This window comes from Vulpes vulpes, chromosome 16, assembly GCF_048418805.1.
Source record: "Vulpes vulpes isolate BD-2025 chromosome 16, VulVul3, whole genome shotgun sequence".
NCBI lineage: Eukaryota > Metazoa > Chordata > Mammalia > Carnivora > Canidae > Vulpes > Vulpes vulpes.
Genome location: NC_132795.1, coordinates 51,737,127 through 51,750,898, shown reverse-complemented (window position 1 = coordinate 51,750,898; position 13,772 = coordinate 51,737,127). Strand labels below are relative to the sequence as shown.

Genomic DNA, 13,772 nt, shown 5'->3' with positions numbered 1-13,772 from the left:
CCAGCTGGGAAGTGGCCGCACTGGGATTCGGACCCAGGTCCATGTATCCCCAGGGTGTGCTGAATCTTGGGAGAACCCCAAGGTCCTGGCCACGTGTCCAGGGAGGGTTTTCCTATAGTTGCATGGTGTGGTCCTCTTGTCTGGCTCCTGTGTACCAGGACCTGAGGACCTGAGGACCTGGGCACCTGGGGACCCGAGGACCTGGGAACCTGGGCACCTGGGGACCCGAGGACCTGAGAACCTGAGGACTGGGGACCTGAGGACCTGGGGACCTCAGGACTTGGGGACCTGGGGACCCGGGGACCTGAGAACCTGGGGATCTGGGGACCTGGGGACCTGAGGACCTGGAGACCTGAGGACCTGGGGACGGACTCCAGTCCCCGCCCCCCGAGCATCCTGCATCTCACTGTGTCACTGCCTTTGCGTGTGTGTGTGGGCCCTGCTGTGCCTGCAGGCCCTGGTCGCCGCTGGCTGCTCCAGCTGACCTTTGGGGGGCTGAGGGGGGAAGGGGGGAGTGGTGACTTGCTCCCTCTGCCCTCCCCGCTCAGGAAACGAGGGGTGCACCTGTGGGAGATGCCGTATGCGTGGACTCCCACTTCCCTGCAAAGGAGCCCACGCGGGAGTGGCAGCTGGCTGGAGGGCCCAGGCCACAGATGCCATCCCCAGGCAGCTCTCCTGCCTTTCTCGGCCTGACCTCCCCCATGGTTGGCTGGCTGGAAGCATTCTGAGTTTTTTAATTCAATTTTTAAAATGTGATCTGGAAATTAATTCCATCCAGATGCAGGGGGCTTTGTGGTGTCCATGCCTATGTTGTGTAAAGGGCAGGAGATAAAACAGAGGCTGTTTTATGGGGCAAGATGTGAAGCCAGCCGAAAGCCACAGATAGCAAATTTTCAGTGGGTTTGGGGATATTTACTGAGTCACATTCTTTGGGTGTCTCCCAAGTGATAAACAAAAACTCCTGCTGGAGAAATTAACCGAATACCTACTGGTTACAGGAGCAGGTCCATCAGCCAGACGGGCGGCTGTGGCCGGAAGTGCCCCCACCAGAGTCCACGGCTACCCAGTCACTGTCCCTCCCTGCGTCGTCCTCATGCCTCTCACCAGTCTTACTGGTAACAGGCGGGGCCAAAGGATGTGCTTCGGCCAACAGACTGTGAGCAGCCGAGTTGTGGCTGCTTCTGAGCAGAAGTCTAAGAGCCGCCTCGTGCTTCCACCAGTGTTCTTTACCCTCTGCTGTGGGGACATCCTGTCCCAGATGGGGTGCGCTCCATCGGCCTGGGCCACAGAACGCTGCATGCACGGAGCCGCAGGTGATCCCAGAAGGACACGGAGCATGAGCCCAAAATAAGCCCCTGAGCCTGGAAGCCATGGGGATTTCGGGGCCGCTCGTCACCGAGCGTGACTGACCCAGGTGACTAATGCACATGTCCCCCACCCTGCTGGACCCTGTGTGTGCTGTGCGACTACAGGTGCCTTTTCACCCTGGTGTAAGGGGGCCAGGGGAGGACCCTCTCCCTAGATAACACCTCTATGTGGATCAAAGGTGGTGGGAGGCCCCTCGCATTACGATAAGTGCTCAAAAATGTTCATTTGTTTCCCTCCCCCTGGCTTGGCAGAGAGCATTCTGATTATGAAACAGCATGATTCTAGAAAGTCTTTGGTCTTTAGAAGGCTGCCGGTGGGCACTCGGGGTTGGTGCCTAACAGGGCCTGACGGGGCTGAAGAACAGACAAGAATATCCGGAAGCTTCGGACCACACTCAGGGGCTGCATCTAGCACTCGAAGCGTCTGGACGGGGCTGTGAGGCGGGCAGGACAGGCCCCGCGGGAGGAGACCCAGGGCTCGGGGGCTCTCAGGTCCTCCGGCGCTGGGGAGGGAAAGCTCTGGGGGGGACGGAGGCTTCACGTGCGGCCAAGGGAAGCTCGGTAATGCACGCAGGCCGCCCCTGGAGCCTCGGAGGCCCCCTCTGCCTCCCCGGGATTCCTCCCACTGTCCGCCTCTTGCAGCACCTGCCTGGCCAGGGAGCGCCCACTCACCGCCCCATGCCTCCGCCGTCCCGTGGGCCTGGCTGGTCGGGGCTCAGGGTCCCCGGCGCCTGGTGAGGGAAGGGGCGCAGCGCCGCTGAGCGCCCAGGGCCTGCACCCGCTCGGCAGGAAGGGGCGCCTTGTGGGGCCGTGGGCCGCGCTGCTTCCCTCGCTCTGCCTGCCTTTCCGCCAGGCGGCGAGAACCAAAACAAACCATTCTGTTCCTCCAGAAAAACACAAATAAATAAGTCATCAGAAGCGTTCTCCTTTTCCCTGTCACCAGCCCTGCCTCCTCGCTGATTCACGGGCGGGGTGGGTGACGTGGGCGGGTGCCAGGCGCCACGGCTGCTCACGGACCCCGGGCATGTTCCAGAAGCCCAGGGAGGGTCCGTGCCGCCCGGGGCCACGTCACAGGTGTGGGAGAGTGGAACGTCCGGCCCCTTGGCAGAGACCCGCTGCATACCCTGCCCCCCCCCCAGATAAGTCCCGGCTCTCCGGGGTAGCAGAGCCCCGAGGCCAGAGTCAGGGCCCCTCCCGGGGGGCTCAGGGCCCCGGCGGGCAGGCTGATCCCAGAGGTGGACACCACCCGGCGCTCCTTCACATTGGGGAGCCCCCTCTCGGCTGTGGGCTCTGCCTGGACGCAAGGCCCCAGTCTGGCTCCCTGGGCTCAGGCCTGCTCCCCAAGTCCCTGAGCTCGGGCAGCGGCCTCCAGGGCCTCTGAGCTGAGCTCTGAATCACCCGTCTCTGGGTGACGCTGGCCTCTCTCCTCATCATGGCTCCTGTGGTGTCCTCTGTCCTTGTCCCCAGCACCGGCCATGAGTACAGACCCAGCCTGAAGCCCTCAGGGCCCCCTGCCACTCCCCTCCACCCTCCACCTCTGGGGCCGCAGGAGGTCCCCAGCCCCCGCGGCTGCTCCCCCTGGCTCCCCTGGCACTTCAAACTTAGGCTGCAGGGAACCCTGCCTGGAAATGCTCATTCCTCTGGACCACGTGGCTCCCACCTTCGTAACAACTTCTGGATGCAGGGAAATCCGGCACCAGGCCTCCCTACAGGAAGCACAGGGACAACCGGCCTGCTACCGCCTGGGGGAAGAGCGGAGCCCAATTATTCTGGGGGAGGCACAGCCCCTCTCTGGGCCTCCATCCACATCTGTGGGAAGGGAGGCAGGGGGAAGCTCGGCGGAGAATAACAAGGAGGAATCCCTCCAGAGCAGTGGCTCTCCGCCAGGGCAATCCTGCACCCTACAGTTGGCAACATCAGGAGACATGCTGGTTGTCACGGCCAGCTGGTGGGGAGGGGCTGCTAGCAATGTCTTGTGGGTGGTGGCGAGGGAGGCTGCTAAACGTCCAAGGCACGGGGCAGCCTCGCCCCGCAAAGAAGGATCCAGCCCCAGGTGTCAGCGGTGCTGTGCTGGGGATCCTCACTCTAGGGCCTCCCCACTCAGATCTGCCTCGGGTGGTGGAGGCCCCAGATTCATTAAAGCAGCCTCCAGACCCGGCTTGGCGCTTAGCTCCATCATCACACAGCCTCCCCATGCCTCGCCTTCCCCGTGTGTGATGTGGGCTCAGGATGGGGCCCACGGGTGCCTTCCGTGATATGGCAAGGACAGAGCTGAATGCAGAGCCGGCCCCATGCCATGCACTCTGTGAATGCTTTCTGAGATTAAAGAATTCGAGCTAAGCTAAACTTCTTCAATATTTCCATTCCTCCCCAGGGGGAATGGCTTTATCGTATGGCCGAACTTTTCCTCGCAGCAACCAGGCCCCACGGTGCTGAGAGGATGGAGTATTCTGTGTGAGATCCTGTGGAAATGTGCAGATTATAGAAACCTGTGGGCTTCAAAACAAGGATCCCAGACACCAGTCGCCAGAGCCTCGGAGAAGTCTGCTTGCTTTGCCAAGCCTGTCTTCCGTCTGGCTTTCGGCCGGCAAGGACTGCACTCCGGGGTCTTAACCCCACTGCTGGCACCTCTCTCCACCCTTGGAGAGTCAGTCTTTGGTCGTATAAAAGGCTTGGGTCAGATTCCAGGCCTGGTTCCAGCCCTTGTGATGGACAGGACTTGCTGAACGACTTCACACACAGAATTATTCTAAGGCCTGAGCAGATGGCAAGATATTCAGGGGAAGCACCCATGCATTTGAGGAAGGAAGGCTGGGGAGTCAGCCTCGGTGGGAGGAGGGAGATTTGGATGATAGTCAAGGAGTCTGGATCTTCTGCCTGACCAAAGGGAAAGATTTCCCCTGAGTGAGCACGGCACAGTAGCAAAGCATTTAAGCCCCAACATCAGACAGATTGGGGCTCAGGCACCCCCCACAGTGGTGCCACCACTCCCTTCCACAGTCGCTTAACAAAACTCTCCTTCCAAATGAACTTTTCTTCATCATGAAAAAAAATATAGCCACCCAAGAAGTCAGCCTCAGGCTTATTGGGAACGTATCTGAAGTGGCCCAGTCAATATCAGGAAGAAGATAAGAGTGCTTGATAATTCCAAAGATGGCTTTAGAGGTACTTGCCAACATGATTGGACAAGAAAAAGAAGTGAGGCACAAAAATTGGAAGGCAGATAAAATCATCGTTGCTTGCAAGTAGCATAATGGGAAACTTAAGGGAATCAACTGAAAAAGCATAACAAAGATAAGAAAGTTCAGTAAGGTGGCTGAGTATAAACTTCATATTTAGAAACTATTAGGTTTTGTCATCTATTATTTTTTTTTAAGATTTTATTTATTCATGAGAGACACACAGAGAGAGAGACAGAGACACAGGCAGAGGGAGAAGCAGGCTCCATGCAGGGAGCCCGACATGGAACTCGATCCTGGGTCTCCAGGATCAGGCCCTGGGCCGAAGGCAGCGCTAAACTGCTGAGCCACCCGGGCTGCCCAGGTTTTGTCATCTAAATGAGAGTCAGTTGGAAGATGTAATGGAAAAAAAGGACCCCATTTATAATAACAGGGTACAAAGAAATAAGTGGGAACAAGTGCAAAAGATATGCATACGATATCCATGAAGATACATTCCAAAACACTACGCAAGAACATCTGAACAACTGGAAAGACCAACAGATCTTCCTCAACTTACGATGCGGCTATGTCCCAACAAGCCAGTTGTAAGTTGAAAACTTCATTAAGTACACGCTGCATTTACTATACCCAACCCATCAAACATCACAGCTTAGCCCAGCTGACCTTCAACGTGCTCAGACGGCTCACCGTAGCCTGCAGTGAGGCAAAGTCATCCCCAGAAAGCCTACTTGGTGTAGGCTTGTAGACAAGTGTGGACCATGTCATGTGATTTACTGACCACGGTACTGAAAGCGAAAACCAGAATGGTTATACAGGGACAGAAAACTAGCAAGTGAGTTAGATGTGGAGCCTCATGGTTGCCTGCTGACTGGGAGCTTTGGCTCGCTGCCACTGCCCAGCATGCAAATAAGGGTTGTCCTGTGTGCCGCTACCCTGGCACGAGATCAAAGTTCAAAGTACAGTTTCTACCGAATGCGTACCACTTTCTTACCATCGTAAAGTTGGAAATCATAAAAAAAAAAAAAAAGCTGGAAAGTCATTACCTTCCCAGTCCCTCCCCCCCAAAAAAGTTGGAAAGTCGTAAGTTGAATCTTCATAAGTCAGGGATTGTCTGTACTGTGTGCTTGGATTCAATATCATGAAAAGTCCATTCTCTTTGAATTAATCTATGAATTCAACATAGTGTCAGTAAAAAAAATACCCAGTGGATTCTTGGAGGGCACAAGATGAAACAAGCTGCTTCTCAAGTTCATATAACCAAAGAACTGGGGGAACAGACTAAGAAGGTTTTAAAACATCAAAAGCCGCAGTAGGTAACACAGTGAGATACTAGTATATGGATAGATCAACGAAAGCCATGAAGACGTACCAACATCCATCCAGAGACTCAAATCTAGTATATCACAGTATAAAAGTTTGCAGTTTACATCAGTGGAGGAGTGATGGGCAATTCAGTGAATGGTTTGGGACAACTGGCTACTCATTTGGAAAAATAATAATAATAATAATAATAATAATAATAATAAAGCTGGATTCCTAACGCAAAGATTACATCCAAATAAATTCCTAACAGGTCAAAGATTTGAAGGCAAAAAAATAAAACACACAAAAAGAGTGAAAGAAAACGTAAGAGGATTTTTAACGATCTCTGAGCAGGGAAAGCCTTTCCCCGTCTGCTACAAAACCCAGAAGACATAAAAGAAAAGAAATGGATCTGATTTGACATAACAACTAAAAGTTGAGTATGAGATAAAAGCAACACAAATTTAAAGACACACAAAATATTTGCAGCTCATCGTATTTCCTTCACATACAAAGAGTCCCTATAAATAAATAAGAAAAAAAAAGCCAAAACTTCAATGGGAAAATGGCAAAGGATATAAACAGCTCACTCACAGAAAAAGAAATACAAAACTAAGATGCTTAGTTTCTTTCACTCACGGTGAGAAATGCATGTAGTTTCAATCCCGCACGCCTTTACTCAGCATATTCCCCACTGCTTTTCTGCAGGGTACATTTCTCTTTACACTCTTGGTCCCTTCCATCAGGGCCTTGGTCTCCTGCGTTCTAATCCCCTTAAAGAAAGGGGCTGTGTAGGATTAATCTGTGGGTCGGAACCGGCACGCCATATCTGCGGTACCAATCAATGCGAAGGAAGGAACGCGGATTCCAGGCCCACGCACCTTCCATTCCACGCCCTTGACTTCACCTAACATCTGCAGCGGCCCCGGGAGGGGGGCTCACAGGTGCCCATTGCTCAGAAGAGAAGGCAAATGTCACGGGATAGACAGGCCTGAAAACCTGTTACCTGAAGACTTCCCCAGAATCCTCCCAGGCCCACCCGGCCTGCTCTGGTTGTTCAAGGGGCTGGGGAGTTGTTGGGGGGCCCAGCGCGGTACTCACTTGTGCGTGTAGCCCTCGGAGCCGGCCGTGAGGTTCGCCTGCATCACCGCCTGAAACTCGGTCTCGTTGCAGCAGTATTTGAAAACCGTGTTGTTATGGTGACAGCAGAGAATGAAGGTTTTGTTGTCCGAGAGCCGGGGGCAGTGGAAGCCAAAGTGATAGCGGCCTTTGTGGTCCGTGTAGGGCTCACAGACTCGGAAGTGCGCGGACAAGACTGGAAAACAGAGTCCCCAGGGTCAGCGTGGGGAGGGGGGGTCCCCAAGCCCCACTGCCCTGGGAGTCCATGAGCCTGGGGGGGCTGCGCGCCTCCTCCCTCCCCAGGAGGGCTCAGTGGTCCAGCCTGAGCCTCACCTCCGCCGGGAAGCTGTCACCACCCAGGCCTCCCTCCACACCAGCCCGGCTGGCACTGTGTCCCCCGGATGCATCTTAAGCCTCGTGGGGATCCCCTCCAGAGGCTCTGCACACAGCAGGCACTCAACCAGGACACAGTGTTAACTGAGCGCCTGCCTTGCCCTTCATATGCTACCTCTCATTTAGCCCACGTGGCCATCCTAGCAGCCGGGTCTGGGATCCCACTCTACAGATGGAAAAACTGAGGCTCCGTGAGCTGTCTGAGCTCGTAAGAGGTGGTAGGGGGACTCCAACTCAAGCCGGCCGGGGTCTGAAGTCCAGCCCTCTCCACTCCTGTCACCAGCTTTATTATTATTATTATTATTATTGTTAATTATTATTATTATTTTATTTATTTATTCATGAGAGACACAGAGAGAGAGGCAGAGACACAGGCAGAGGAAGGAGAAGCAGGCTCCTTGCAGGGAACCCGATGCGGGACTCGATCCTGGGACTCTGGGATCACGCCCTGAGCCAAAGGCAGACACTCAACCTCTGAGCCACCCAGGCGCCCCTGTCACCAGCTTTGATGACCTCTGCTACCGTGTGGACTGGTGACAACCTGCCAACAAGCCCAAGAGGCCCGGCTGGAGGGCACCACAGGTGCAGACACTCAAAGGAAGCAACATCTCATCTGTACCACAGTTTCTGCTAAACCAGTGCCCTAGCCCCAGAGGTCCCCAAGGGCCTGCCCTGGCCACCCTCATCTCACGGTCAAAGAGCTGCCCTGGCTTTGGGCCCTGCCTCCCCTGGCTCAAGGCGGGAGGCCTCTATTCAGCCACAGAGGCTGCTGCAAACCCAGGACAGTATTTACCAATCGTGTGGATGGTGATAAATAGGAGCGAAAGCCTAAGCAAATATAACAATGGAAAAAAACCTGGAGCCCGCTGTCTCGGGCTTAATTAGTATCTTCATAAAAGGGATTGCTGTATCTAATTTGTATCGCTGAAAAGGGGCTTCGTTGGCTGAATACATTTCTCCAACCACAAAGGCTCTGGTTTTGCAAAAGCTCCTCAGCTCGTGGAAAGCTCTGTCTCTGCTGAGAGGTAATCAGAGAGCAGCTCACAGGGCTCCCAGAGCGCCCCGGGCTGCTGGAGGGGAGTCCCAGCTGGGCTGCGCTGGCCAGTGGGCAGACAGGCCTCATGAGCCGGAGTGCTGAGGCTGGGCGGGGGGGGGTGTGCTCATGAAATCCTGGGCCCCAAGTACAGCACCCTCTCCCGTGGGGATAGACATGACCACTTTGGGAAGAAGGGCCCAGGGGAGCCCTCCAGGCCCCCTGCTGGGCCTTGACCTTGGGAAACAGAAGACCCTCCCGGGGGATGATAACCCTCACTAAGCATGCCCCATCTCATTTAATCTCAAGTACTCCCATCATACAGAGGAGAAAATCGAGGCTCAGAGCAGTGGTTTCACAGTGTGGACCTGACCTGCTGCATCTGCATCCTCTGGGGACGCATCACAAACGCAGCGTCTCAGGCCCCTCAGCAGAGCTTCTGCATGAGCAATGCTGGTGTGGGAGGCAAGGCCCGCAGGGGATGCCGACGGCCTGGAGTTTGGGACCCACCGGCCCGGAGGAAGGACATGGCGGAGGCTGGATGTGAGGGCCAGAGGCGGGAGGTCCAGCGTCCATCCAGAGGTGAGGAAGCCCTGCTGTGGGCGGGCCCGCAGGCAGCTGGATAAGTCCACAACCGGCAAGCAGCTCATCCGCAAGACCGGCTCAGGCCTGAGGCCAGGTTGAGAGGCTAGGACCTGAAGTGGGACCCAGGGAGGGAAGGGATGGAGCGGGGAGGTGGCCTCTGAGCGTGGCTTCTGGGGAGCCCGCTGTGCAGCGCTGAGGTAGGGAGGGAGGCTGGGTAAGGCCGAAAATAGGAGAAATCCCACTGGATCACCCTGGCCACCACAGATGGTCTGGTGCCACTTGTTTTGCCACTTGGCAAAGATAAGGAGGCCACTGCTGCTTCCCGAGGAAGAATGTACGAGAGCTGAAGTTGCCTAGAGCTTGGAGCCGGGGCAGCTGGGTCTGAATTATGGAGCATGCAGGGTGATCTGGCCCATCACGACCTCTGTGTGCCTCCTTGCGCTCACAGATGGGAGCCCACTGGCACCCCCGATGGCTGGGGCTCCGAAGACAGTAAATAGCAAAGCATGGGCCTTGCTTGGAGCAGGGAGGTGCGAGCGAGTGAGCGGCTGATACAAGGCTGCACCTGCTGGCTTCCAGACCCGCTGGGGTCCTCGGGCTGTGCCTGGGCCCCAGGGCAGAGGGACGCTCTGTGAGCAAGCCACCAGTGGGTTCCAAGCCACCAGGAGAACCGGTCCAAGTGGAGAGGGGACCCCGAGGAGGCAGCCGCTCCCTTGGGTTCCAAGGGAGGACCACGGCGCGCCCTCATCATCTAACGGCCGTGTGACTGTGTGGCCTGGGGCAGCTCCCTGTCCTTTGAGCCTGTTCCCTCATTTGTGAAATGGGTGAGGACTTCCTCCTCTCTCCCAGGAGGCAGTGAGGACCACAGGCACTAACGCTCAGAACAGGAGTCAGGGAGGAGCTTGGTGAACAGTGGCCCCCAGACCCTTGGCCTGGCTCTGGCTCTGTATCCTGGAGCCCCCTGTCCCCCCCAGGGCCCTCAGGGCCTCCCTCTGAGCCATGTTGTCCCTCAGCAAAGGGACAAGGGCAGGAAGCCTGTGTCAACAGGTCTGCGGGAGCAAGAGGGCATGAGGAGGTCCTGTGCACAAACGCACAAACGACAGAGGCAGAGACACAGAGACACAGAGACACCGAGAGATAGAGAGAGGGAGACAGACACAGAGGGAGATACAGAGAGAGCAGGGGCCTGGCTCAGGCCAGGGCTCAGCCAGCCACCGCTGCTGGCGGGCGGGAGGGGGGTTTCTCCAGGCGACGGCTTCAGCTCGGAGCAGCTGAAGGGCTTGCTTTATGCCCATCTGCGTCGACAGGAGTGTGGGGGCCCACCTGCTGCATCAGGCGATGCCCAGGAGGAGGTCGGGTGACAGCCGGCGGATTGGAACCCCAGCCCCAGCGCTGGCCATATCGCCTCCTCCTACCCAGTTCGGCTCTGAGCCTCAGTTTCCTCATCCATACAATGGGATGACCACGGCATTTCGGCATTGACTTTCAGATGTGGGGTAGGGAATCTGCAGGAAGGCTCTCCCAGGGCTGGCAGCCGCAGTTAACCCCCTCATGCCTGGGGGGACACTCAGCACGGCCCCTGGTGAGGGCACTCGGGGGGCAGCACATCGTAGGCTCTCACTGAACAGCACTGAGCGTTAGCTCCTCACCAGCGGGAGGCTGGGGGGCCAGGGGCAGTGCCCCCCCACCTGCCAGGACCCAGAACCCCGGCCGGGCTAGCGCGGACCCTGGGAAGGGATCACCCGCGCCCCCCGCCCTCCCCCCCCGCTGGGCACCCATGGAAGTTCTACCTGCAGAGATCAGCAACGAGAGGACGGTGAGCACGTTCAAGGACTGCTGGCCACAACTGGTCATCATTTGGCTGGCATCGATCCGTGGGGAGCTGCCTGTTTAACGAGATTCGGCAGAGGCTGGGTGTGGGCTGACACTGCTGCCCACGGCGGGGGACGGGAGCAGGGGCTGGGCCGGGAGGATGGAAGCGCAGCCATCCAATTTCCTTCTGGAACAGATGACCTCCCCCACCCGTCAACTGTCACCTCCTTTTCTTTTCACGGCAAAATGAGACTTAATCAAAAGCGGGCCGGTGGCTCAGGTGGTAGAAAGAATGGGCGGGCGGAGGCCAGTGGGCGGGCGCCCCGGGGTGCAGGGGGCCAGCGCAGCCGCTTAGCACGGGGGGTTTAGGGGGCCGGGGTGTTGGACAGGAGCTTGCGCACCCCCCGGGGGCCTGCAGGCCCCAGGTCCCCCTGCTGTGCCGCTCACGGGGACTCCCGTTAACCCCTCCGCCGGTCCACACAGGGCCGGGCACCGTCCGGGCATCAGGGACACGGCAGTGGGCAGACCAGATGCGACGCAGCACGAACGCGGCCCGTGGTCGGGCCCTGCGTCCAGCGAGGGAGGCTGAGGGCAAGCGCACGAGCAGAGGAATGTCTGAAACGCTCCGAGGCTCCCAGGGTTACATCCTCAAGAGCTGCCAGCTGGGGCTCGGACACACACTGGCACGCCCGTGTTCGCAGCTGCACGAGGCGCGGCTGCAGCAAGTGCAAACAGCCCCCATGTCCCGATAAACGGGGACATGAAAGATGGACACACGGCGGATGAGGGTTCAGCCTCTAAAAGGAAGGGGAGGCCAACAGGTGCCACCCACGGGTGAGCCCGAGGACATCGTGCTGGGGGAGACGAGCCTGCCATGGAAAGACATGCGCCGTGTGACTCCACTGACATGGGGTCCCCGGGGTCGTCGTCACATTCGTAGAAATAAGTAGGATGGTGGGCACTGGGGGCCAGGGAAGGGATGGGAGTGCGTGTTTCATGGGACAGAGCTTGTTCCCACCAGTTGGGAAGATGGAGAGAGTCCTGGAGAGGGATGGTGGTGATGGCTGCGTGGACTTAATGCCGCCCAACTATACTCTAAATATGGTTAAAACATAGATTCCATGTCATGTGTATTTTACCACAATAAACAAAGCTATGAGGGTGGAATAACACCAGATGTGTGTGTGAGGGGGTACACAGTGGTGCCAGGGGGCTGGTTCAGGAGAGTGGTTGGGGAAGGCCTCGGGCCGAGGTGACAGCTGGCAGACCTGAGTGAGACAGGAGTGAGCAGCGTGGCTGTTGGGAGGAACCATGCTGCAGACCAGGGAGCAGCAGGTGCAAAGGCCCTGAGGCAGGAGCAGCTGAGAGGCCAGTGGGGGATACTAGGGAGTACATGTCGCAGGAGGCCACCTGAGGCATAGCCTTGGCCCTCAGTGGCCACCTCATATCAGGTTGTTGAAGCCCCAGGACAAACCTTAGGGCACCTCACCGTCATCACTACCTCCCTACAGGGGTGTGGGAATGAAGGTGGGGCACCTGAGAAGGCCTAAATGTGCTCCGTGTAAACCCTGTGGTCGACCCCCTACTCCCAGTGGGCTGTAAGTTGCATGTGGCTGCGGAGAGGTGTAGACACTCGGAATGGGGATTAATTTGCTGAGCACCTAATATGTGCCAGGCTCTGGTTCCGCTCATGGACCTCTTCCCTCGTGTCACACCCCGTCAGGGTGTATGAATTGTGCCCCCCCCAAATCCTTAGGTTGCAGTCCTAACCCCCCACCCCCGGAACCTCAGAATGGGACCTTATTTAGAAATAGGGTCATTGGAGATATAGTTATAGGGGGTCATTCCTGGGGTCTGGGGAGACCCCAACCAAACAAGGCTGGTGACCTTATAAGAAGGGGATGTTACGACGCAGAGACACGCAGAGAGGAGGCCAAGTGAAGACAGAGGTAGAGGTTGGGGCGATGATGCATCTACACACCAGTGAACCCCAAGACGGCCAGCATACCTCGGAGGCTGGGGAAGAGCCTGGGCCGACGCCCCGGGAGGCCAGGGGGGTCCAGCCCCGCCCACACCTTGGTCCTGGACTCCGGCCTCCCGCCCATGCAAGCAGACATCAGCCGTGGTGCTTTGTTCCAGGGCCCCGGGACCCTGGCACCCCTCCTCCTGCGGGGATCACCCCAGGATAGGCCGGGATCCGCGGTGAGGTGTGAGGGGTGTGCGCGGCTCACTGGGAGCTGGGGCCCATGTGAGGACCCTGGGTGCCCTCCCAGCCAGGCCGTACCCCCACCTGCAGGGCAGGTTTTGACCCTTCCGTCCTGGGTGTGGTGCCGATGCCATGCCGTCCCCCCACCCCATGAAGCCCTCTGCCTCCCAGGGGAAGGTCTGCAAGCAGAGCAGACTGCAGAGACCCGCTGCCAGAGAACGCGGTTCTGGAAGACGGTACCGGGAAGGGGACGACGAGAGCCCTCTGGCCGCCTGACTGTCCTGGGGCACCTGCTCTGGGCCCGGCCCCGGGCTGGGCTCCAGGGGTCAGGGCGGCCAGCTCGTCCTCACCCTCGGCAGCTCACAGCCTGGTCGGGGGGGGGCACAGGGGTGCCAGCTGGGGCCCGAGGGGGTCCCTCTGCGTGGCGGCAGGCAGAGGAGAAAGCCACCTGGGAAACCCAGAGGCTCGGAACTTCCGAGAGAGGAGACAGGACCGGGCTCCACGGGCCGCTCAGGCCTCGGGTGGCGGGGTGGCCAAGGGTGCCAGGGGCTGTTCCTCTGAAGCGTGAGCCAGGATACGATGGGGGTTGGCATGAGCGTGCGATGGGGGGCCCGAGACGCCGTCATTCGCAGGTTGTGCACGCTGGGCTAGCGTGAGCGCCTGGGGACGGCCCTCCGATCCCTCCCGCAGGCAGGCCCCTCTCCGCACCCACCGGGCCCCACCGGCTGTAAGCCGCTTAATTGTTCCGAGCCTGGGCCTCCGCCCGGCCTCCC

At 58.0% G+C, this 13,772-nt stretch overlaps 1 protein-coding gene across 3 annotated transcripts in view; it reads right to left on the bottom strand.

Moving 5' to 3' along the window:
* Positions 1 to 13,772, bottom strand: part of SHISAL1 (shisa like 1) — a 130,416-nt gene that overhangs the window by 38,066 nt on the left and 78,578 nt on the right. For all 3 annotated transcript variants that reach the window (XM_026017287.2, XM_072742495.1, XM_026017288.2), the window contains exons 2-3: positions 10,772 to 10,867; positions 6,953 to 7,166 (exon numbers count right to left, since the gene is read on the bottom strand). In XM_026017287.2, coding sequence (XP_025873072.1) covers positions 6,953 to 7,166; positions 10,772 to 10,867 — 310 coding nt within the window. The remainder of the gene's footprint in view (positions 1 to 6,952; positions 7,167 to 10,771; positions 10,868 to 13,772) is intronic.